Source organism: Parasteatoda tepidariorum, chromosome 12 (genome assembly GCF_982258835.1).
Source record: "Parasteatoda tepidariorum strain Cologne lab strain chromosome 12, Ptep-v5.0, whole genome shotgun sequence".
Classification (NCBI taxonomy): domain Eukaryota; kingdom Metazoa; phylum Arthropoda; class Arachnida; order Araneae; family Theridiidae; genus Parasteatoda; species Parasteatoda tepidariorum.
Genome location: NC_141766.1, coordinates 20,039,096 through 20,066,502, shown reverse-complemented (window position 1 = coordinate 20,066,502; position 27,407 = coordinate 20,039,096). Strand labels below are relative to the sequence as shown.

Genomic DNA, 27,407 nt, shown 5'->3' with positions numbered 1-27,407 from the left:
GACGATTTATAATATAAATTCGATGATTGGATAAATTAGACGATATATTATATAAATATAGAATATTTGTTATATCAGTTATTAGTATATTGTAGTAATTAGAGCAAATTGTTAGACCCAATATAGGGTTTTAATAATTACATGATTTGCACGAGTTTATATGCAATACTTTTATATTTAAACATACATGTAATAGCTTTTTATTCCAGAGATTTTTTATATACTTCCTATTTGTATTTGTTTTTAACGTATTGCATTACAATGTTAACCAATTGATACACGAATGTAAACAAGTGCAAAATGGTTTCAGCTGTGTAAAAACAATAAAGCTGTATAGTATCACCTGATAATTAAGATTTTACATAGAATCTTGCAGCGCGTCTAATAATTTGACCAGGGACTTTATTTCGAAAGTGTATCTAAGGAAAATAAAATGATTCTATTTTCCTATTAATTTTTAAATTACAAATTCAAGAAATAAGCCTTTTCTTTTTCGTAAAACACAAGGAACTCTTAATTATAATATTATTGCAAGATTCTTCTACACAGTTGAAATTCCGGTTCAAATTGCCGTAAAAAGAACCCTGAGTGCTGCATCCTTAAAATCCATTTTACTGTGAATTCCATTTTTACCGTAATTTTCGCAGTAATATTTATTTAATTACAATGAGTTAGCGATTTTACAGTAAATATTGCTGCAAAAATTACGGTATATCAGATTTTTCTTTCCGTAAAGTTGTACGGTAAGGAATACTGTCACTGTATCAGTAAATAAAAAAAAGTATCAATCCTTTTTAGCGTAATTTGATCCAAGATTTTTTACAGTGTACCGTTGCAATATGAAATATGACGTGCATTGATGATACAGATTGCATAAAAAAAGAATACATGCAAAATATATTATATAATCTTCTCTTTTCTAACTGAACCATTGTATAGTGATCATATTCATCAAGAAATAATATTCGTGGTAAGGTTAAATTTGGCGCCATATTAAAGCTACCTGCTTAAAAATTTGAACAATGTATAAATGTATCTATTGTTAAAATATTTCCTTTAATGATATAAATAATAACGAAATCAATCTTCTATGGTATAATAGTTAATTAAAGATATTATTTATCTATTAATTATAGGCTTTTATTAGTTGACTTCATGAGGAAAAAAGTATCCTTGGAATTCAAAAGAACACAATTCTTTTATAATTCTTTGGATTCTCAAGAAAACCAATGGCTGGACCACATCAGGTATGTTTTATTTAGTCTTGTACATAAGCTTATAAAAATGTTCTCAAAAGCAAGAAATTCTTTTCTACTGTTTTAAAACTTTTTTTCAGATGAAACTCAGATTAAAGAAAGTGAAATTAATAAATTATTGGATATGACCTTCGTTAAAAAAAAGAAAATGAATTATGATACTCAGAGTTTCTTCTTTTTACACAATAAACAACATAAAATGATATTGCTATGCTAAAAGTTCTCTAATGTGGCGAAGTGGGTTGAACCCGAAAACACCAGCTTTTTTTAGTGAGCCTATTAGATAAAGCAAACTTTTTCACACAGTGATATTTACAGTACTATATTTATAACTTATAAATCAGCATATGTGTTAAAATTTAGCTTCAAATGTAGTTTAACTTAGCTTTCATCAAGCTATTTTTAGGTTAATATCAAGCTAAATAAACTTAGTATATAAATTGAAATGTAACATTTCTATCTCAATGACGAACATTCAGGTGCTAAAATACAATGTTATATATAGATGTACAATGTATATATACAATAATATGTATATATATATATATATATATAACACAATGCATATATATAATACAATGTATATATAAATACAATATATATATGTAATACAAAAATTATAAATACTTTTGTATTAATAAAAACATTAAAACTCTTTTCATAAAATGTCTTTGGTAAAGAATAGGTGTAGAGATATTCTATTTTGTTACTTCATGGCTGAAAACATACCAATGAATTTTTTATTTATTTATTATTTTTTCTGTAAATAAATAATTGATCAATTTATGATTCATAATCAATTAATTATTCATAAAATTAATTAATAGATTATTATGTAATAAAAATTAATTTCTGGCAATTTTTTAAATAAAATATTTTAAAAAAATAAGAATTGTTTAAGTTTACTTAATATGTAACACATAAAAAGTGATACATAACTAAGTTGTGTTATTTAAAATATGTCAATTGAAATTATTAAAAATGTGAGTGATTTTGTTTCCATTATTCGTCCAAAATGAATATTCTGTGTTGAGCAGTATAGGCTAAATGCCAAATATTTGTATGTTGCATCTCTAATTTAGAAAAGGTTTTTAGCAATTTTTGCAATAACAGGACCCTATTTGCAAAAATTCACAAAAGCAGGACCCTGGTTGAAAGAATGTGACTTAACGCTGATTTTATATTCACAAATTATGAATAGTTTTTTCACAATTTTACAAAAACAGGACCTTTCACAAAATGTCTGGACAGACCCGTTCCAGAATGTTCTAATGTTGAAGATAAAGCAAAAGTTGACCTTCATATTTTCAATGTAAAAATTAATTCTATACTTTTCCATAACTTAACCCAAAATATTGCATGTCGAGGTTGGGTTCCATTAAAAATTAATACTCAGAATAGTGTAAGAGACTGAAAACCACGAGAAAAAGAAGAAAAGTAGACGAATCGTAAAATAGACAAAGCAAAGAGAACTAGTAAAAATTAGAGTTGGACAAAAACAAATCATCAAAGTGATTCAAATCAATAGAATCAGTTCACTTTGTGGATTCGAATCAGTTAATGATTCCCATCAGGGAGTGGTTCGATAATGAAATGATTCATCTATTATAAAATTGACCTTAAAATATTTTTTTGCATTTTTTCGGCAGTATTTATATGCCTCAATATCATTTTATTGTCTTCTAAAAAATCATAATTATTATAATTATTCCTCGTATTTGCGTTTCTGTTGAAGGGATGATTCAAAATTATCTTTTTATTTTTAATACGAATCTAGTGCAAAAAGAAAAAAAATTAAGATGAGACCTTGTTTGTTGCGTTCACCAAACCCCGGAATTGCTTTTGTAATTCCTTTCGAATGGCTTCTCATTACTAACATGTTTTAGTCAAACTTTTAATGAATAGCAGTACATTTTTTATGCATCTTGTGAAATCTTTGATTCTAATACTTTTCGGTCTGCCGTAAAAAAACTTGCTGCTTTACTATCTTTATAAGAACATTATTTTCTTATTACCGCAATTAGTTAAGCATCCCTAGCTCCAATAATAGCTTAACAAGCACCGACCCTAGTGGAGACAAAAAATATCCTCTTTGGTAGACGGATCATGGATTAGAATACCCTTGCTATCGAGCTAACCACGGCAGTTTTTCGTGATTAGTCGGATGCGGAACGCAAATGCGGGTTAGTTTCATCAAAGAGTTCTCCACTATGGCTAGTTTGATTCAAGAAACTAGCCATAGTGGACTTCCTTGTCTTCCGGGTTAGATTCAAAATTACTAGGCTTTCGGAATTGAACATTGATAGTAGTAAAAGAACACTACCTATTTATAAAACAATAAACAACCCTAGAACAACATTAAAAAAACAAAATGAATACTAGAAAACACGGGTATTGCTCAATAGCAAAAGCGGCCACAAATATTTTTGAAAAGTAAAATTTTTTTTCTTCTCAGGCGAGGGTGTGGTTTTTCAACCTCTTACTATATAATTATTTTCACTCTTTTCTCTAAAAAACAAAACAACTGATGTTCCTCTTTTTTCAACCTACCAACTCTCAACAATATTAAATATTGAGAAGGGGTTGATCGGCAGACAATAGGTTCTGCATTAATTTAGATGACAGTAGAGATTTTAATGTTTTTTCCTGTTTCAATTGATTCGCTTTTCTTTTTTATGAAAGTGGGGGTTGTTCTAAAAAAATTGGGGTTATTTGTACTTTTTGTCTTTAATTTAGTTTTACTGTATACTTTTTTTTGTTCTTACGCTATACTTTTTCTTTTTATTCTTCTAATGTCACTTTTTATATTCAAAAATATTTATTTTTCTACTCTTATCATATCTGTAATATATTTGTGACTAAGCAATTCATGATAATTTTTCTTTATCAAAAATGGGATGTGAGAAAAATTGCAGTGAAACACTCCGTCTACTCTAAAATAAAATTGTGAAAGGGCCGAATTTGAATCAGATCACTGATTCGAATCATATGATTTTGATTAGTGATTTAAGTCAAGGGATAAAAATAACTCATTCGAATCTAACGATTCAGATTAGTTATTCAAATAAAATTATTTGGGTAAATGATTCGAATCAGATGATTTAGATCAATGATTCGGATCATAGATTCGAGTCATACGATTCGATCACTATTCGAATCAAGTAATTTGACATCACTGATTCAAATCACTATTTAAATCAAGTGATTCAGATCACTAATTTGAATCATACGAATCGGAACAATGATTCGAGTCAAGTGATGCAGATCAGTAATTCGAATCATGTGATTTAGATCAATATTCGAATCAAGTGATTCAGATTAGTGATTTGATTAATACAAATTGTATCCCTATTCGAATCAAGTGATTCAGAGCATTGATTCAAATTTTGTGATTTGGATCAATAATCGAATCTAATTATTCAGATCATGCGATTTGGATCAATAATTGAATCAAGTGATCCAGATTCAAATTTTGTAATTCAGATCATTGATTCTTAAGAAGTGATTCAGATCACTGATTCATGCGATTCTGATGACTATTCGAATCAAGTGATTCAGATCAGGGATTTGAATCAAGCGATTCTAATCACTAAGAGATTTCAAATCAAGAGATTTCAAATCAGTGATACAAATCATGCAATTCAGAGATCATTCATTCTTATGAAGTGATTTGGGCAACCGATTCGAACAATGTAACTCGGATCAACATTCGGAGAAGGGGAATCAGATCAGTGATTCGAATCATATGATTCAGATCACTATTCGGATTAAGTGATTCAAAGCAAGTGATTCGAATAACGGATTCTTCTGAAGAGATTCGGATCACTGATTCAAACAATGCAACTAGGATCAAGTAATCAAATCAACTCGGATCAATGATTCGATTCAAGTGATTCAAGTCACTGATTTAAATTATGTGATTTGAAACCCTGATACTTATGAAGTAATTCGTATCACTGATTTGAATCATGCGATTCGGATCACTATTCAAATTAAGTGATTTAGATAAGGGATTCAAATCACTACTCGTATCAAGAGATTTCAGATCAGTGATACAAAGCATACGATTCGGATCATTGATTCATTGATCATTTTTCTTATGAATTGATTCGGATCACTGATTCGAACCATGTAGCTTGGATCAGTATTAGAATCAAGTGATTCATATCAGTGATTTGAATCATGTACTTTGGATCACTATTTGAATCAAGTGATTTAGATCAGTGTTTTGAATCACGCATTTTGGATCACTATTCGAATCTATTATTACAGATCAGTGATTCGAATCATGCGATTCGGATTAATGATTCGAATCAAGTGATTCATACTTGATATTTAATACTTGATTACTTAATTTAATACTTGATATTTCTTTATTAAAAAGAATTTCTTCCACTTTGGTGGAATTATTGCTGGAAGAATTAGAAACCTATTGGCTATATTGATTTAATGAGAACTACATTTGTTTATTTCTTTTTTCCTTTTATACGCATAAAAAATTCCGCACATGTTATTGAAAATAAGTTTTGCAAATATATGGCGAGAAAAACTACAATGGGATTTTATTTACTTTTTGTACCGTATTTATTCTTCATATCGTATTTATTCTTTGTATCTTATTATTTTAGATCTCTGTATGCGATATCTCTGTTGTATATATCTCTGCTGTATCCCTATTTTATATTATTAATTAAAATTTGGCTTTTGTGAGACAAAAGACATTTATTTATTTATATAGTTTTAAGTTATCAAATTTCCGTTTTATTCATTTTAATTCCATTTAAATCAACCGCATTCCCCTCTAATATAGAAGGCGCCTTTCAAACTTTATCCCCGTCACTTGTCCCCACTTGGAATTTTCACCCCCATAGGTAGTGTTGGGGTTATATAGATATGGTCCATTGATAAGTCAAAAGGGTAAATGTGTAATGTTATGAATAGATTTTTGAAGCGCAGGCCCCTGACTTAAAACTGCTGTCTATCGCCAAACATTTGGCGAAATTCAAATTATAGTACTCTTAAAAATTGTACTATCACATGTAGTCAATATTGCATAACTTAGATAAAGCGGAGGAAATAACTTTCAATAATTCGAAGTTCAAAAAAAAAAAAAAAAAAAAAAAAGAAATTCTAGAACATCATTATTATCTATAGCTCTTAGGTAAAGAGAACAGTTGCAGAGCAAGGATTTCCACCGTAAATGAACATTATCAAGATAATTCTCACATCCTTCAGGTTCTAAATAAGATAGTTTTGAAATAAAAAATAGTATTTTTTTTTTTTTTTAATTCTTAGAGCTAAATTTTTGCCTTCTTTGTATTAATTTTTTGCACTAAAAGTAGCACAAATTATACTTTCTTTGGGTGATCATTTGCCCTTTTTTTTAAAAGTAGTATGGTTCAAAAAAGTTTTTCTTTTATTTTTCTTTCTTTTCTATTTACGGACAGCGAAGCCTGATATTTTCTCACTTGAAATAAAGACAGTTATTTTCAAAAAAAAAAAAAAAAAAAAAAAACTGCAACCCTCATTCCGAAATAAATAAATATTAAAAATAATTTACTGTACAAAATGAGAAAAAAAGTGAATTAATATTAAAAATGCTGAGGAATATATTATAATTTTATCAAATAATTAAATGAGCACTATCAATGTAAGAAACTGTATCTCTGTATATAAAAATATCGAAAGCGTTTAGTAGTTCGAAAATTAACGACTGTTAAACGTGTAGTAAAAAATACAATACGGTCCTTTCTACGGGTCCCATAAATACAATTACAAAGTAGTAGAAATTTAACTCGCTGTGTTCGAAAGTTTTTACCATCGCTTTTTTACTCTTTTTTTTTTCTTTCTTTTTTTGAATAATGCCTATTTATTTACCCATTGTTTCTCTCACTCGAGACCTTCATTTTATAACCTCGCACTTGAATTGATATCAGATATTACAAAAAAAAGTGCAAATTGTTTTTAAAAAAAATAGCTGATGAATATTGTATATAATGAATATGTATATAAATGTAGCTGATGAATATGTATATATATAGCTGATGAATATGTATATAAATATTGGCATTTATATGGAAATTTTTAAAAAAGTAAAACTGTTTCTAATTTGTTATATGACTGAAGGTTATCTGTATAAATTTTTAACAAGTAAAATTTCTTTTTATTGGGTAGCACATTCCTAAATTTAAATTTTTTTAAAGATTATTTTTAAAACCTTTGTACATTTCGTTACTATTAATATATATTCAAAATTTGCTAACATAAAATGTAAAAGAGTGATGAATATTTTATAAAAAAAAATGATTTTTTTAAATCAGTTTTTAAGGAAAAAAAACTACATTGATTGCGAAAAATTACAGGAATTGGTGAGTGAAGCAATAGTTTAATGAGCCTCTTAGTAATTAAAAAATGTTTCTATTTCATTTGAATTTTCTTAAAAACTATAGTTATGCTGATTTTTTTTAAATAATGTAATACAAATTGCATCTAGTTTTTATACTTTAACTGAAAATTATGCAAAGATAAACTCCAGATAAAGATAATCTTTTCAAAAGATAAAGATAATCTCAAAGATAATCTTTTCAAAAATAAAGTTTTATCAAATATGTATGTAGAAAAGTGTACGGTATTGAAAACAACGGATATCAAAAAATGTTTTAACTTTTTAATAAATGTTTGTTAAGTTTTTCTAAAGGGTGTTAAAAAAAATTTTGTCTTGCAAGTGTCCAATTTTTTCATTGGCATTTTAATTTGTTCGAAATTTATCACCATTTCATTTGCTTTTCCCGCAATTTTTTATTTATTATTATTTTGCTTTAAATAATGCCTCTTTATCCATCTTTTTTCTCCAATACAAGTATTACTATGATATAAAATGCATAAAAAAATTAAATAATCACTCACAAATTAATGTAAATATCAACATTTATGTATGCGTATTTATTTCTTGTGTTCCAAATTTCCATTCATTATCCAAAATTATTTTTTTTAAATATTGTACATGTTGTGGGCTGTGAATGGTGAATGTAATGCAAATAACTTCGCAGTTTTTTTAAATCTATAAAACTTAAAAAAATTATTTACACTTATCTATTTATGCTAGATAAGTTACTATCTACATTGATCGATTAAAAAAATTTTTTTTATCTAATCTATTAATTATAAATAACGAAGAAGTCATCCACAAAATAAAAAGTATTTTTGTTGATTTAAAGTTATTAATTATGTCATTTATTTGTGAATTGTTTTAATTACAACTTTATTCTGAATGATTAATTTTAATTAAAATATGCATTTAAAAAAAATGTTATTTTGAACATAAACTAAACGATTGTAATGTGATTTTTATTTTGAAAAAAATAATAATAATAAATGATATTTGTGCATGTTTCTCTAAAAACTAAAACTTGCCATTAAGATTTCTTTTTCCTACTGTTTTCTGAAAGATCGCTTTTCTCTCTGGCGCCATCTGTTAGTAAAGTTAATCTTAAAATATTTCGCTGCATGTATATTCTGTAGTGGCGCCATCTGTTAAATAGAAATTCAAAGTTTTATTTCTGTAAAAAAATCTTAATATATTAGACGATAAAATTAACAAAAGATAGACAACTTCAATTTTTTGTATGATTCTTTTAAGTTATTTAAATTCACCTTGATATGTCATTCTGCATGTTATGTAAAAAACAATATCGTCAAAATGTCACTTTTTTTGAGGTCTGGTTTGAAAAACTTCATTTAAATTAATTAACATGATTTAAACGATTTTCATGAATCAACATTGTTGAAAAGTTGTTCTTTTTAAATAATATATTTCATCATTGCTTGATAGATTTATTATTCAATCATTTTTTTTTTTTTAAATTTGGTTAGCTTTTCCCCTTCTTAAATAATTATTTTCAAATCTTATAAAATTTTAAAATTTATTATGTTTTACTTCTTATTATTTTAATACTATATGAAATAGTTTAATCACTTGAATATACAAGAAAGTATGTGTGATTTTGTATATATATATATATTTGCATGCAAACAAAATCATGATTCTTTATACATATATATATAGATAATTTTTAGTTTGCTAATGCAGTATTTTTTTTTAAAATATGCTTTTTGTGGGTGGATTGTTAATTTTATAATTTTTTTAATTTTCAGAACGAGGATTTGAGCCGTGCTATAAAACAAATAAGCTATCACCCAGATTATTTGAGAGAATTTTTGGGCACACAAAATTTCCTTATGAGTGATAATGGACCTCTAAGACATGATTACAGGCATTACATAGCAATTATGGTAAAAATATTTTATCAAAATGTACACTGATTTTTTTTATTCCTTGCTTTTATAGTCTATTTAAAAATGTGGTGTTTTGTTTTACCTGTTCATTAATTCAAATAATTAGTATTATAGTATGGGTCGAAATCCAAAATGTAAAATCTGAGGAAAATCTTGAAAGTTTTTTAAAAAAGCAGACATACTTGCGGATTTTAGAATTCGAGATGATAATTATCAATGGCAAAAAAAATAAAATCAGAATACATTATCTTGATAATTAGTTCATGTAAGATAAGGAATAGGTTTTTTATCAAAATTAGTTAACTAAAAATACTGTTTAAATTGTTGAAGTCAAATAATTTAAATGAAATTTTATAAAATGATTTACTATGATAAGATTGTTATGAATTCTATTCACAGGTTGCCACTGTCTGAACAAAATTTTCTCAAGTCCTAACTGAGGATAATCTAAATAGTACAATGTCCCGTATTCGGTCGTCCGTTTATCGGAAGAGTCTCTTTTCCGGACACTTTTTAACAATCAAAAAAATAAAATAAAAATTTTCCCCTTGATTTTTTTTATTTAGTTATTTATTTATTTAACATTTCGATTTGTTTTATAAAAAAAGTATGCACGGTTGAGGATCCACCACTTTTTCGCTTCTTTATGATTTTTCCCTGACTTCCGATTTTTGTTCGAATTTAGTCCGATTTCCACCACAATAATTTTTTTTTTTATAACCATCGTTGAACAGCCGGCCCAATTTTCGGGTTTGCGACTACTTATGTTCAATTCCGTAGCCTTGTAATTTTGAACCCAATCCTGAAGACAAGGGAACTCCTGGATCAAGTATTAGGAGAAATTTGCCTTCGTGGAGGATTTCTTGATGGCACTAACCCGTATATGCGTTACATGGAAAGGAAAACTGCGGAAACTTCCCACGGTTCGTTTGACAGCGAGGGGAGTCTAACCCATAATCCGTTCACCACTGAGGATATTTCACGTCAGCACTGTAGTCGGTGCAAGCAGGATGCGGATTCGTATCGACAAGCCATTGCCGGGATTCGAACCCAGTTAAACCCAATTGGAAGGCGAATGCTCTATCCAAATTTCTTTTCCCGCTACAATATAAAAAGAAATTTGGATATCACGGAAATGAAATTGGGCATTTCACTACAACGCGAAAAAAATCGCGTAATTTTTTTTCTCATGTCTTGCATGAAAGGATTATTATCAATTTCAGAATGCACAAAAATTTCACATTTTGAAAAAATTACGGATTTAAGAATTTAGTCCAAATGTAGCATGATTCGCTTAGCTCTTAGGACCGTCAGCATATAAAGTCAATATTAGGGAAAAGAAAAACATGAAAAAATATGCTATCAAAGAAAAGAAAGTTGTTTTGCAATAACTAAAAAAAGGAAAACCTCAAAACAAAATGACCAATAAGAGAAGTGTAAGAAAAACAAAACAGTTTTATCAAAAAAACCTAAATCCTTAATTGATGTTTGTAACCAAAGAAGACGATAAAAACATATCAGGTGTTGATTGTTTGTATTGTAATGAAATATTTTCTAACTAAAACAAAGAGAAAGTTGGATCTAGTATGGAAAGTGTTTTAGCTGGGCTTACGAAAGCTGTAGTGGAGCAGAGGAAAAAGATAATTATTTCACATGCGGATTTTATACGTAACATTCGCAAATTGTCTTATAAAGTAAAATTGCCTAAAACTTTCACTGAAATGTTTCGCTGTATTTCTATAGATATTACATATGCTTTCGAATCTTGGCTACCCAGTCTTACTCCACTCTTTACATTTTTAACAAAACTGTTACTTTAGTCACAATAAATAAATAATTTTTTTTTTTTTGTTGATAAATAAAGAAATAATTATTTTTTTTTTTAAATTTAACGTTAGTCACGAAAGAATAACTCTTTAAACAAAATTTTCTTGTGTCTTACAGAAATTTTGGTTTTTAAGTTTTTCCAAGTCATACGATCATTTGCTACTAAAATAGCGTTCCCTGCATTTGATTTTATTGAATAATTGCTAACTTAAAATATAAGTTAAAATAAGTTTAGATCATCAAAATTATAGACAATTGATTTTTAAGTAATTATATATAATTTATAAAGGCAAAAAATATATTAATTGCTTAAAAATCATCCAAGCTCTAACAGAGTAAACCAGAGTGCAAAATAAATAAAAAGTATTAAATGTTACTTAGGTGTACACAAAATAATATGTACTCTTGTATTCATTACATGTCTTGTAATGCATTATATGTATTATAACCTTTCTGTCATTATCTACAAATTTTCTCTGATAGTCTGATTCCACAGATTTGTTTATTTCTGCTGTCTTTTGTATTAAAAGAGAAATTAAAATATTACTATAATTCAAATGTTAATTGTAAAAATTTTTAATTTGTAAAATGTATTCAATTTTTTTATGAGAAGAAATCGTTTTATTTTTTACCATTAGTCTGCCTTGAAGAAAAAGTAAGTACATTCCTTTTTTTTTAAAGAGAAAAAAAGGCAATCTATTTTTTATTTTGATCACTTTCACTAATGGGCTTAGCAAGTAAGTATTAAATACATTTTTTCTTTTAAGTCTAATAATGAAATTTATAACATTGAGTATGTGCTACCACACATATATTTCGTTAATTTTCTTTCTTAGGCCGCTTCTAGACATCAGTGTCGATGCTTGATTAACTACCATAGACATAGATTTGCTGCTGTAGGTGGAAATTTACAATGGCTTCAGGGTCTCCAATTCACTCCAAAGAAGCTGAAAAATTTAAATGAAATAAACAAAATCCTTGCACATTCACCTTGGTTACTAAAAAGGTGCCATATTGAGGTAAAGGGTTCTTCATTATGTTTTTTATTTTTTGATGCAACAAAAGCAACTTATTTTATATATTTTTAAAACTTCAACATGCATACAGCCCATTTCCAAATTATTAGACTCACCATAAGCTTCTGTGTGAAATCCAAATTATCAGGCGATACTATACAGCTTTATTGTTTTTGTGTGACTGAAACTGGTTTGCACTTGTTAGTGTTCGTGTATCATTTGGTTAAATTAGACGATATATAATATAAATTCGACGATTGGATAAATTAGACGATATATTATATAAATATAGAATATTTATTATATCAAGTACTATATGAGTATATTATAATAATTAGACCAAATAATTAGACGCACTGTAGTGTTTCAATAATTTCATGTTTTGCACGTGTTTATATTCAATACTTTTATATTTAAACATACGTGTAATGGGTTTTTATTCAGATCTTTTGAATACTTCCTATTTGTATTTATTTTTAATGTAGTGCATCACAATGTTCAATAATTGATACACGAACGTAAACAAGTGCAAACCGGTTTCAGTCACGTAAAAACAATGAAGCTGTATTGTATCACCTGATAATTAAGCTTTTACATAGAATCTTTTAGCCAAAACTAAAGCAAGCCTCCATATTATTAAACTGCTGACATCACTCATTTATCAAAGAACTTTTAGAAATTTTGCCACCCGGGCTTGCGATGGCAAGCCCTGGAGTGTTCTTTTAACAAACTCAGCTTTTATTCCTGACCACCCGCGATCAGTTGCGATTGCATCTTTTAGACTATTAACGGGGCATGACTGTCTACAGAATCATTTATTTCGCATTAAACTAGTGTATTCACCTTTATGTGTTTTACGTGATAGTGGACGGCCAATAACGGCCGAACATTTGGACGAGTGTGAAGCACTGACAGATTTTCCTCGTATATTTCAATGCTATTGGCAAGCAAGAAGTTTAATGGCCTAACGGCTAATGTAAATAATGACAAATGAAAAAAAATAGAATCTTTTAGTGAACCTAATAATTTAGCCAGGGATTGTATATATATATATATATATATATATATATATATATATATATATATATATATATATATATATATATATATATATATATATATATATATATATATATATATATATATACAGAGAGAGAGAAAATTTTACAGATAGTAAATATCAAATTAAAAGATTACCTGGCAATATTTATTGCATAAAATACAGCAATATTTGAGTTATTTTTCAACACAAGAACCATGGCAACAGTAATAGTACTTTTTATACCTGGGGTGGTACCTCATCTTTGTAGTCTAATATCTTACTTAAGAATGAAGTCAACAAGAAATTTCTTCAGGTGCAAGAGGATAGATATATTGTAAAACATCCAGGGAGACTTGCGCATGGAGAAATTTCAGTCCGGTTTCAAAATAAGCGCAACATGACAAAAGTCATAACGCCTTCAGATAGGGAATTATCCTGCATTTTTTCCTCGTCAAAAGAAATGTCATCAGATAGACAAAATTCTTTAACTGTATATTTTTTTTTCGATCAAAATTTTTTTTATTATCTGAATAACTATTTTATTTATTTTTTTTTTTTTTAGAAATTAACTAAAGGTAAAGATAACTGGTCTGTGGGAGAACTTTGTCAAGCAATGGTATTACTTGCACATTTCCACTGCCTCTGTAGTTTTATTTACGCTTCTCAAATACTGGACCCTGCAGATGATTGTACAGATGATAGCCTTCTGTCTGATTCCTTTGAAGAGGTAAAAAAAAATTTTGCATTTAAATCACCCATTTTTAAAAAATATTTCTTCTATCTGAAATCAAAGTTGTTGGTAACAGAAAGTATAATCTTTTGATAAGGTGTTTTTATTTATATATATATATATATATATATATATATATATATATATATATATATATATATATATATATATATATATATATATATATATATATATATATATATATATATGTATATATATATATAGAAATCTTGCTATTAATGGAAACCAATAGAAAAGCTTAAGGAAAACAAATAATGAAACTATAAAAATAACAACCGAAGCTAACATCGACAAGGGATACCATATCCGGAAGTCAGAAAAGCACAAAACCTTTTCTATCGAGAGAGCACGACAAATGTCTACAAATTGCTCTCTCAGTACCCCAAAGGTTTTGTAAAAAGTCCGGGAAAAGAGAAAAGAAATACATAATACAAAAACTTTACCTTTGGAAAGTTTTACCAAAGAAACTTACTACCTTTAAAATTGTAGTATTTAACTGCTTTTTGCTGATTATTTCCATTTATTTTAAATTTCGTTAGCTTGTAAAATCGTTTTTTTTTTTTAATTTTTATTATTTTGCTTAAGAAAATGATATAATTTTGCATTTTTTTCTGTTATCTTTATAATCATAAAAAATAAGGTTAATTCGATTTTAAATGATATTAAATCATCCAATTTTTTTAACAGTAATAAATAGTTTTGTTAACTTAAAATATGCTCGTTTGAAATAGTAAGCATGCTGCTTAAATAATTTACGTTCGAAAATTTCCATGCCTTCAATCATTGCCCTTAATGTATAGTTATAATTTCTGACATTTTACTCGATGATTCTAATGTATAGTATAGTTTCTGACAAAAGTCAAGTAAAAAATATACGGATTGAGATCTCATATTAATATAGTGCGGAAAAAACGATATTAGATTCATTATTGAAAGAAGAAAAAGGAATTTAAAGTATTAAAATCTGTTTGATCGCTGGAAGAAGCAGAGAGATTTGAAAAGTGATTACCCTTCCAGATTTCAACTGGCAAAAGCGAGAGCTTACAAAATATTGCGCCAGATTACGACAACGGTTTTCTTTTTTTTTTTTTTTTTCTATGCATAAAAATTTTTGCGATCCTTGTGTGCATACTTTTTTGGCTTTACTTTGACCAGGATATTGGAAAAAAATGTCTTTAAGGGCATTGTTTGTTCTGTGTGCAGGCTTTGTGTTAAGAAAATCTTCAAACATGTGTGATGGAAGCAATATCAATGCTATTAAAGTTTTAAGAAATGTGGATAAAAAATTATGGTATTATCGTTTCTGCCAACTTCTGATATCGTAAAATAAAAATGTTACAATACTCGTCTGATTGTCATTTTGTTTTATGTCATTTATTTAATTAGCCAATTTGAAATTAATTCAAAGTATGTAAATTAACGTAAGAATAACGTCATATTAAATCAAAATAAGAAATATCTTTAATAGCAATTTTAGTACAGTGTGTTGACTTTTTGCTACAAAAATATTTTAAAACAGGCTTATCAGGAACTATGACAATGCTTTTTAAGATGTTACATTTTTAAGAAAATCGGGTAAAACTTTACAGTGTTTTCCTGTTCGCCATTAAGCCATCGCAAAATGGAAGCGTTTCAATACTGCCCATTTTGTTTTACTTAATTTATTTTGCTAGCCAATATTAAGTTAATTAAAAACATGAAGAATAATGTAAAAATAAAATTATGCTTTTTTATTTTATTTAATATGCCATCTTGAAATTGTATTTCTTTTCTTTTTTTAATCTTAAAGATTGCCCAAGAAACAGTGGAACAGTTGATGGAAAAAATGAGTGTTCTGCAGAAAATGGAAAAAGAATCTTCCGGTGAGGAAAGAAATATTAATCCATATGATTTACAAGACTCTGTAGAAACTCCAAATGATTGTGATATGGAAAGTAATGATGAAATAAGTTCCTCAAATAATAACTCAGAAGATAAACATTCTAAAGAATTTCTTATTCAAGTTAGTTCTCATTCCACTTTATTATAGATATATAAGATATAAATTAATTACATTTCTAATTAAGCATCTACTTGAATTTTTTTTTTTTTTTATTTATTGATCTGCTGGGCAGCTAATTTTAACTTAATTTTTAGCTGCTTGTGAAGCATTAATATTTATTATAATAAATACATCAATAGATAAATGTCTACTTTTAAATTTTCGTTCATTGATCTGTTGTGCTACAAGTCTTAACTTATTTTTAGCTTGTTATAAAGAATTAATATTTATTAAATTAATTACATTAATAAATGTCTATTTTCAAATTTTCTTTCATTGTGTAGCCAATTTTAACTTATTTTTAGCTGGGTGTATGGCATGACTATTTATTTATTTTACACTGCAAGTAGTCAGCTTTTTAGTAATCATTTAATTGGAAAAACAATATATGTCCGACAAAAAATTATTGAGTGGCTTCCAATGATTCTTGGTTGATCCTCAATAGTCTAACAGCCTAGTTCACAATAATCCAGCAGCGTGGTTGGCAGGATATTTGTAATAAAAAAGTGTTGATATGAAAAGAAAGCGTTCGTGATCTTAATTGAAATCTATCAATTTTTGTAATGCAGGATGCATAGCTGAATGCTAAATGAGGGTTTGAATCTAATCGATATACGTATTTGATTCGCTGCTCACCTGCAAGCATCATCACACTTACCAAGAGAAGGTCTTAGAGATTTTCGTTCTCCTAGCAACTCAAATGCGGGTTTCATTTATGAACACAAAATTAACTTTATCCCAGTAAATGAACGCGCAGTTGTCTTGTTTTAAGTAGAGTTATAAAATACAAAATTCGAGACATAATACATTAAGTACATATGTATTTAATGTGTGATTGTTTGATTTAATGATTGATTGATTAATGTGAGTTGAATTAAGTTAATTTTAGCGTACTGCTTAAAGCACTGTAACCAGAATCGGCTAAACTGTGCGAAAGTTAATGGCATCATGTGCTCTAGGTGAACTAATAAAACGAATTTGCAAAACAACGTCTAAGAGAGAAAACGTAAAATATGCGTTATCACTGAGATACCTCTGGATCGAGATATTCGCGTTTATCTGGCAAATTAATTTAGGAATGTGGTTTATTAGAAATATCTCCATACAGTGACTTCTTCCTATTTCTTAAATATCATAATCTCAAAAAGAGCAGTAATTGTTGCACCGACCACAGTGCTGACATAAAATATCCTCAGTGGTAGACGGATCATGGGTTTGAGTCCCCTTGCCGTAAGGCTAACCGTGGAAGATTTTCGTGGTTTTCCTGTCCAGTAACGCAAATGCGGGTTAGTTCCATCAAAAAGTCCTCCACGAAGGCTAGTTCCCAATGCTTGATCTAGGAGTTTCCTGGTTTTCTGTATTAAGTTCAAAATTACATGGCTACGGGGTGGAACACTGGTAGTCGTAAACCTAAAATTGGGTCGGCTGTTCAACGACGGTTAGAAAATAAAATTATTCCATAAAAAATGACGACTTTCATTAGCATTTTTCAGATATTATGGGATATTTTTATTATGTATTTCTTAACATTTTGGAAATGAAACGAAACCCACTAGACTCAATTTATGAGGTTTATTTGCCATAAAATTATCTAGAAGATCACTAGGATAAAATTTCGCCCATTAAATTAAAACAATTTAATTTATTAAACGCAAACTATTTATTGCTTACTAGTACATGTCATATTTTTTTACATTGTTGTCGCCATTGTCAAAGCATTCCATAAGTCTGGGTAGAAGCTTTTATATTCCATGGTCATAGAACTTTGCCGCCAGTTGTCAGAACCACATTTCAACTTCAATTTTGATCTCCTAATTGTCAACGTAAGTTTTGCTGTGGAATGCAAACGACGTGCTGCTGATTAAAGGCACACCATTAAATTAAAAAATGACCTGGAGTGAAATGTTCAAGGTTACAGTCCGTGTTGCCAACAGACTATCAAAAACTTTTCCTTTGCTGATAACGGTGAAATATTTTTACTTTTCGAAAACGCCTCTTAGCAGTAACCGTTTTTTAATAGTATGTTTGTAAAATGCTTTATTTGTGCTCCATTGCATTTGTCTTCTAGTCAAAAATATTTATTGAGCTTTTTTTTCTTTCAGGATTGTACTTGGGATGATCATGCTTATTCCCTCCTAAATGAGTATTACAGTGATGTTGGAACAGTTTTAGATGAAAAATTTAAAGTTGCTTATGATCTCACCTATTATACGTTAGTTTTTATTATTTTTTTTTACATAAACTAACTGAAAACTGCATTTGTCACTGCACCTTATTCTATTATCTATTATATTTTAAGATAAATCGGTTTAATACTGCGAAATTGCATTTGTCATATGCATGATATTAAATTTTCAGAAAGCTTATGCAATCCATGTACAAAAAGTGGGTCTCTTTATTCTTTTAAAACAATTTTCCTGACTTTACATTCTGGTGAATTGTGTAAAAATAGTTTTTTTTAAATAAATTCTACTGTGATGATCTCCATGATGCATACGAAATACTGAATTCTTCAACTTCTTGAGTTTTCTTTAAATGATTAAAGAGCCTGGTTGAAATCAGGTACCAAGAGGCAATCTTTTTTTTTTTTTTTTAATATTTTGCAAGATTTTGGATTTAAAAACCTGCTATAGTTATGTTAAACCTTTCTCTAAGGTCATTTAATAAAACAATTGTTAATGGTAAAATGCATTTTGGAATGGCTTCCTGCTAATGCTGTGTTAGCTAAAGCTAATGTTTCTTAATTTTTTTTTAAATGTTGCTTAGATCATTTCTCAACTAAGCTTTTCAGCCATTAGTTCTTCTAAAAATTTAACATGAAAACTTCAGCTTTTAGAGACAAACAAATCGTTATTTTATAACACGAGTAAATAATATAGATATTATGGTCAATTACAATATCTGCGAACCCTTTAATCGAATCTCCTCACACGTTAGGCGAAACATAAAACTAAGCAAAAGCTAAACTTGTTTGAATTATGTTTTTTTATTACTTTCTTATTATTTTTTAATAAAAGATTTGAATGGCTCTATATTAATAGTAGGAAGGAAAAAAATAGAGGAGTCCATGACTGGGGGGTGTCACCAAAAACTCTGAAGCGAGGAAGTAGTTGTCCTTCTAACTTGCGCTATCTGTCAGCAGATTTCTCTTATAACAGTAATTCAGCTCCTTCATGTCCCAGATTGCAATAATATACTTCATATATTGTGACTATTATCAGTTCTAATTTCTATTTTGTTTCTGCAAAAAAATTCTTCAATTGCTCATTTTCATTTGTAATTTTGATGTTATTTTTTGCAGAATGGGTCACAAAGAAAATGTTGATACCACCATTTTTCGACGCGCTGTTTGGAACTATATTCATAAAATATATGGTATTATTCATGATGACTACAATTATTTAGAAATGGAGGATTTATTGGATTTTGGATTTAGATCTTATGCTCAGACTGTGTGTTTTTATCCTGAAAAAATTAAAAAAGATGCTCATGATGAGATTATGCGAGCTTTTAGACATTCTGAGAAGGTAAGAAAAAATTCTAGTTTTTATTACTTTGAAGAAAACAGTTACTATATGTTAAATATTAAACACATACTGAGACAAGGATTTTTTTTACGTGTTAATTCTAAAGTATTTAAACTCTGTTGTCCCATTCGTTGCGAATTTTAATGAATTATTTTAAAAAAATCATTTACCCAATTAAAAAAGTGATAATGTTACTGAAGAAGTTTGAAATGCTTTTATGTTTTATTTTATTATTATTATTTTTTAAAGAAAATAATTTTTAATAAAAAAATGTTTTTTCTATTTAACATGTTCAGTAATAATCTCCTCCTTGTTAATAATTAAATCGGAAAAGTATGCACATGAGAGATCACTAAGTTGAAATCTAAGAAGGAAAATCCGCAAAGAAAATCAAAAACTTTACCAAAACCTGATTAATGACTGCTCAGAAAGGGGAAACAAAAAAAAAAATTTATTTCAAAACCAGTTTGATAGCTTGGTGAACTTATAAGGTAGTTCAAATAATTGCCCTTCACCTCCTTCCCGTTCACTCTGAAAACTGAACAGACATGATTCATCAAGTCTTGATAACATTTTTTGCTTTTTCTTTCATTAAACATAAATTTTTGTCCTTCAAAATATATATTTTGTTGACTATATTTTCTGAAAACTATTTTTTGCTTTTTCTTCCTTAAACATAAATTTTTGTCCTTCAAAGTGTATATTTTGTTGACGACATTTTTGACAAGAATTCTAAAGATACATAAGAGTGGTGAATATGAAACAGTCTGTGTTTTAAACTTTCTAAGAATATATTTTTAAAAAAAATATTTTATTTTATTTTAATTCGAATTTTATTACTTAATTTTAAAAAAATTTATTTATTTTCCAAATTGACTGCTGCTTTAAAATTCATTTCATAAATTTTCTTTGAGATTAGTGATTTTGAAAAGTAACAATTTTGTTAGGATTATCATTCTAATTCTATAATTCTTACTTTCATTTGTAATCAAATTTATTGTCCCACTGGTAGTTCTATTTATAATGATATATTATCACTTATAGGTTCATGTAAATCTAATGCTGTTTGAAGCTAGAATGCAGGCTGAACTCTTATATGCCCTTTCTGCCATAATGCACTATATGACATGACCTTCTTGAAGAGGGAAATGTTGGTTCATGTAAAAAACTCAAAAATAATAAAAATCATATGTAGATTAGATGAATGTATTGTACATATATATTTCAACTTAATAACTGTTCATCATATGAGAATTATCCATAAAACTAAGTCACTATATTGTTGAACTTAATTTTATGAATTAATTCGCATAATCTAATTCAATCATATGATACCATTATATCATATAATTGAATTATAAATTAATTAAATTGCATCATATGACGATATTCCCTACAACTCTTAAACTGGTTTTGTCGTATGATTGAATCATTTGGTGATAATACTCAATCATTTTATGGTTGATTGCATATATCTTGACTGTATAGTTATTTTTCTATTGAAGTTGTTTTAATAAAGGTTATTAGTTCATTATTTTCCGTGACTTTACTTGTCTATGTAATTGATTCTGTAACACAGTGTTTCCCAAAGTGTGGACGCGTATCGCCAGGGGTACGGGAACAGTTTAGCAGGGATATGCGTTCTTACATGAAATATCTTGCAACAAGCGAAAATTTCAAAGAATTTCGTTTAAAAACACAGCTAGCCCTGAAAATGTACGATTACGTATTTTTATTTTGGCTATTTTTTGCAGAGTTAACAGTTAATAATTAGTGGTGTCAACAGCCAGTTGTGATTAACTTTTGTGCAGTTTTTTATAGTAAAGATTTGTAATAAATTTTGATTATTTTTATAAAATATAATTTTTATCCCTATAACTATTATCACGGTAAAAGCAATATCATCCTTCTCACTGATGCAAATAAACTTATTAACAAAACTTGGTACCAAAAAAAAATTATAATTTTTTAAAAATTACATTTTTTTTTATTAGGGGTACACAACGTTACGAAAAATTTAGAAAGGGTACACTAAAGTTATAAGTTTGGGAAACACTGCCGTAACAGAAAATCACATGCTTTATCTAGTAAACGAAACTATGGAATATTGAAATTTACATGGTACCCACATTTCTGTTTGTCCCAATAGCAGTTCGAGATTAAACATGAATTTTTTAATATGCAAGTAAATTCAATTTGAAAAATACTTGGAATACAGTTATATATCTTCATAGTATTCACGTTTTTAATTTGTCCACATTGTTATTCAAGATAAAAACATCAATTTTTTTAATAAACAGGGAAATTTAAAAAATAAAATCACTTAAAAATCTGAATATAGAAATCTATGCGGTACACACATTTTTAATATGTCCAGATTGCAGCTGAAGTGGAAGCGTCACATTTTTTCATATACCTAGGCATTCTGTTGACTTGTATTTAATATAACTTAGCATAGATTTTTTTGGAATCCACGTCAAAAAGAATCATATAACTAAGGCTATCCTGGAGTCATTTATTATTATTTATCTGCGAAAAAACAAAAAAGTTTTAAAATTCTGATCGATCGTTGTAAGGGAAAGGAAGAGCAAAGAAGGGATTAAAAGCATGGAATGAACTCGCCTTTCATTAGGGACCATCTTAAAATTCCTGCTTCCAATAAATTGATTTAATCGTGTTAAATCAATAAGGATCGATCAAAGTTTTAAAAAAAGTTGCTTTCTTTTCCACTTAAATATTAATTTTTGACCCTAGTATTCATAGTTTATTTAAGGTTTGAGGGCACACTATCCAAAAATAATACACTTCCCAAATAGCACCTAACATTATTAGAAAATCCGAAATATCTAACGTTATTTTGCGCAACTTTCAAATATTAGAAATATACAAAAGTATACATTTTTTACTTAGTAGTACAGAAATACCTACTTAAAATACATAACCGAATTCCGCTACCATCCATTTTCCTTCATCTTTCTCCAAAGTATATTTTATGTTCAGTTGATTTTTTTTAAAATCAATATTGCAAATCTAATTAAGAAATAAACTTGAGTAGCTAAACTTTTATTTACAATTTTTTTCTTCTTTATACGATGAGTTTTCTGATGAATTTTATTTCATTGACCAATTCTCAATTGTTTAATTTTAAATTTTTTTTGAGAAATAAGCCAATTTTATCAAAATTTCAATTGAATTTTCGTATGGAAGTATGTTATGTTACATTATAATATCTGACCAAGTTTCAAAAAAATGGGTTAGTATTAAGGGGAAATAAGATGCATTATATATATATATCAGTCATTTCTGTGGTTTGTAGAGGGAACCATATTGCTCCCCATTGAACGCCCGCCCTTATTTTTCTGTAACTATTTCCCTTGGTATGGTATTATATTATGTTACATAATAATATCTGACTGAGTTACAAAATTATAGGTTAATATTAAAGGGATTTATGTATACAGTATATGAACAACAATTTTCTAATATTAACACTTTTATTATACTCGGCTGGCCACCCAAATTGCAACACCAAGAAAGACAAGAGATATCACAACCAGGGCCTGATTAACCATTAGGCCCGAGAGGCCTGGGCCTAGGGCCCCCAAATTTCTAGGGGCCCCCACAAACCTAGTTTTTTTCTGTGTTCATGTATATATGTCTCCCGCACAGCTAAAACCTAAGAGAACGAAAATCTGAAATATTTAAAAGTGTGTTTTCATACATAGCTCATGCACTTTCTGCTTTCACCAATCAAAATCACATACATTCATTCCATGTAAAATGCTCCATAAAATATATTAATTAAATTAATATTTCTTCCTAATGTTCAAAGTAAACTGAAGTGAAAGAAAATGAATTAGTATTTTTGTTGCCTACTTGTGGTACGGCTTCTAAACAGTTTCAACTGATCTAGTATGTAAAATTGTAAGTAACAATACAAAAAAACAGATTAAAAAGTTGAAAAAGTGGGAAATGCCCATATTAGACAAGCGACTAGGGGAAGGACGATTCCATAATGTTAAAAACTTAAGAGTTTCGTTGAAAGAGTAAAAATAGGGAAAGAGGAATTTACACTGAGAATATTGGGGATTTTTTTGTTCGCTTCCTTGGCATATTGGCTAAATTTCAAAGGTTTACCGTCACCGTTCGCATTTGTTTTTATGTTTATTTTTTGCGACGTTTGCTGTCATTTTCGAACTCGTATAAAATATGTTATTTGTTGAATTTTTTCGTTATGTCTTTGTTTTTATTATTGTTATCTGTTTTGCTTTTGTTTTCAAATTTTTTTTTTACTTTAAAGTTAGTTAGGTCTTAATATATGTATGTTACCGGCAAAGTATGAAACGCCGGTATTGTATAGAATGCTGGATGATTTTAGGCAAAGTATGAAATGTGAGAATTATACCGGGCAATGGCACTTGACCTTAAAAAAACATAAGTGCAGGGTATACCGGGCAAATATATACCGGGCAGTGGCACTTGACCTTAAAAAAACATCAGTACAGCGTAAACCGGGCAAATATATACCGGGCAATGGCACTTGACCTTAAAAAAACATCAGTGTAGCGTATACCGGGAACTGATGTTTTTTAAGGTCAAGTGCCACTGCCTGGTTTATACACTAAATTCTTTTCATGATTCCCCCCCCCCCTCACGCTCCTCCAACATGTACAGAATTGCTGGGGCAGCGACCGATAATTGTCAACAGTACTGAGGTACGTACCTCTCTGCATCAAAAACGTTCTTTGAAGATAAAGAAAAATCGAATCAGACAGTCTTCTCTGTAAAGCCTAATAATCAATTCTTTCCTTTTTGATGACCCTTATTAAGTTTTTTTTTCTCCAGAAAATCCCGCCGAAATTTGACTTCCAATGTTGGTGCTAAAATAAGGCGATATTTTGCTAAGATAAAACTTTCACCAGCAACGTTTTCCCGATATCGAGCTTATTTTCCCCTTCCTAAATTTTCTAAGTCCGTTTGTATTATGGAATCGTCCTGTCCCTAGTCGCTTGTCCATATTAGTAATATAAAGTGTTCATTATTTGTGTTTGTTTTGAATTGGATTATATTTATCGCGCGTTGAAGTAATCGATTTTAAATTTATTTTAAAGCCATAATGTCAACCCGAAAATATGCTTCTGGTAGTTTTAAAAAAAGAAAGAGAGAAGAGAAAGAAATGAGAAATGTAAGTCTTTTGAAGACAATGAAACCGTTAAATAATTTTTTTTCTGCTCCAAAACTCGCCAACATTGAGGAACGATCTGCCTTAATAGACAAAACTTGTGTTGAAGAAAATAGTTTTAGAGATAATTTGAAAGAAATCTGTGTGGCAAGCTCTTCAAATCTTCATTTAAATAAACCAGATCAAACTTTAAATGAAAATGAAACAGCAACTGTATCTTCAGACGAAAGATTGCCAACCTCTTTAAGCCACAATTTAAAGGTCATTTCAAATCCTGCCACCTCGTCTTCTCTAGATTTACTTGAGGTGTTCGATAGTGATCCTGCAACTTGGACCACAGTAACAAACAAACTGAAGGAACATTTCGTTCGCAGTCCACCTAACCAAAACATTGCTGGTTTAAAATATTCTGGCCGTTTATTTGCTGATAAGTTTCGGACATGCACAGAAAACAACTTTTCACACAAAAAGAGAAATGGAGAAGTAATTGAAAGAAAATGGCTGGTGTATTCTTCGACTGTCAATGCTGTTTTTTGTTATGTGTGTAAATTGTTTGGCAATAACAGCGATTACTTAAGCAGTTGTGGTTTTAAAGATTGGCACAATGTAAATAAAAGGTTATGCTCTCATGAGACATCTTTTGCTCACAGGAAGGCTATAAACACTATGGCTCAATTGCGTTTAACTTCTGGTCGGATTGATAACAAAATAATAGAGCAAAATGAAAGTGAAAAAATGTACTGGAGGAAAGTACTTTTCAGAGTTGTAGAAACTTTAAAGTTTATTTCAGTACGTGGGTTGGCAATTTTTGGTGATGATGAAACCTTTGGCTCTAACAAAAATGGCAACTTTTTGGGAATTTTAGAGCTTATAAGCAAATTTGATCCTTTTTTAAAGGAACACCTGAAAAACTATGGAAATAAAGGTAAAGGACATGTTAATTATTTATCGTCCACCACAGTTGATGAAATAATTCAAATTATGGCAAAACAAGTACTAGATAAAATTGTTTCTGCAATAAATAAAACAAAGTACTTTGGAATCATAGTTGATTCTACCCCAGATATTACACACATTGATCAGATGTGTATTGTTGTGCGATATGTAGATGAGCAAAATGAACCTATTGAACGTTTCTTAACTTTTGTTGCTATACATAGCCATGCTGCAGAGCACCTGCATGATACAATTGTGCAATTTTTAACAAATCTAACCATTAATTTGCAAGACTGCAGGGGACAGTCATATGATAATGCTAGCAACATGGCTGGTAAGTACTCTGGCTTACAATCCAGATTAAAAATAGAGTGCCCCTTGGCTGAGTTTGTGCCCTGCACAGCTCACTCACTAAATTTGGTAGGAGTGAATGCTGCAGAATCATGTGAAGCAGCTGTTTCCTACTTTGGTTTTGTGCAAGCACTATATAATTTTTTTTCAGCTTCCCCTCACAGGTGGGAGTTTTTTACTTCTAAATTCGAACAAAAAGATTTTCTTACTCTCAAATCTTTATCGTGTACAAGGTGGTCTGCAAGTGCTGCTGCCGTTAGGGCCTTAAGAAAAGGATATGCAGTTGTAATAAAGACATTGGAAGATCTGGCTGAAAATTCTAATGAAAAATCTTCGACGAAACATGAAGCTAAATGTTTACTTAAGAAATGCCAAACTTTTGAAATTGCTTTAATAACCATTATTTGGGATACGTTACTACAGCGCATAAATGCTACAAGTAAAAGTTTGCAGGGTCAAAATTGTACCTTTGAAGTGATAATCCCACTCTATGAATCCTTAGAAGGATATATTCAGAATGTGAGAGAAAACTTTACTTCTTATGAAAAGGAAGCTGAAAATCTTGTGGGAAATATTTCCTATAAAACCTCAAGAGCTCTTCGAATACCAAAGGCTTTAGATGATAGCACCAGTGAAAGTGTGAATTTGTCCCCAAGAGAAAAATTTTTAACTCAGACACACTATGTCATTTGTGACAATTTGAAATTTCATTTAAGTGAAAGAAAAAAAGCTTACAGCTTTCTCGAAAGAAGGTTTGGATTTCTAACCAATAAGAAACCAGTATGCTTGGAAACAGTAAAGCCATTTCAGGAAGCATACTTTGAAGATGTTGATGATGGACTTTTTGACGAACTTGTGCAATTCAAAGACTTTTTGACTGATAAGTCAAATCCAACTGAAATGTTAAAGACTACGAATGCTACAGCTAGAAGACACATATCCCAATATTGAAGTAGCGTTAAGGATATTCTTATCTATTCCTGTGTCAAACTGTTCGGGAGAGAGATCATTTTCTTTAATGAAAAGAATTAAGAATCGACTTCGTTCAAGAATGACAAATCGCAGACTGTGTGACTTAGCACTAATGTCAATGGAATGTGATTTGACAGAAAGTCTAAAATTTGAAGATATTTTAAACGATTTCAACACTAAATCAAGAAAAAAACTTACGTAATAAGTGGTA

The 27,407-nt window shown here is 29.1% G+C and overlaps 2 protein-coding genes across 4 annotated transcripts in view; both read left to right on the top strand.

The window, feature by feature from the left end:
* Sesn (Sestrin) overlaps window positions 1-21,289 on the top strand; it is a 54,630-nt gene extending 33,341 nt beyond the window's left edge. For 2 of the 3 annotated variants that reach the window (XM_087155947.1, XM_087155948.1), the window contains exons 2-9: window positions 1,137-1,247; window positions 9,411-9,548; window positions 12,215-12,397; window positions 13,999-14,163; window positions 15,977-16,189; window positions 18,331-18,440; window positions 19,530-19,755; window positions 20,800-21,289. In XM_087155947.1, the coding sequence (XP_087012073.1) occupies window positions 1,230-1,247; window positions 9,411-9,548; window positions 12,215-12,397; window positions 13,999-14,163; window positions 15,977-16,189; window positions 18,331-18,440; window positions 19,530-19,755; window positions 20,800-20,886 (1,140 nt within the window). In that variant the 5' untranslated portion in view covers window positions 1,137-1,229 and the 3' untranslated portion in view covers window positions 20,887-21,289. The remainder of the gene's footprint in view (window positions 1-1,136; window positions 1,248-9,410; window positions 9,549-12,214; window positions 12,398-13,998; window positions 14,164-15,976; window positions 16,190-18,330; window positions 18,441-19,529; window positions 19,756-20,799) is intronic. The other variant, XM_087155946.1, reaches the window with a different exon arrangement.
* Window positions 21,290-24,871: 3,582 nt separating this feature from the next.
* On the top strand, window positions 24,872-27,175 carry LOC147800966 (zinc finger MYM-type protein 1-like). Its single transcript, XM_087155700.1, has one exon. It carries the CDS (start codon window positions 24,872-24,874, stop codon window positions 27,173-27,175), a length of 2,304 nt encoding a protein of 767 aa, XP_087011826.1.
* The last annotated feature ends 232 nt before the right edge of the window (window positions 27,176-27,407 follow it).

Bases quoted from the DNA above. Each gene is read 5' to 3' on its own strand.
- LOC147800966 (XM_087155700.1), top strand. From the start codon at position 24,872: ATGTCAACCCGAAAATATGCTTCTGGTAGTTTTAAAAAAAGAAAGAGA.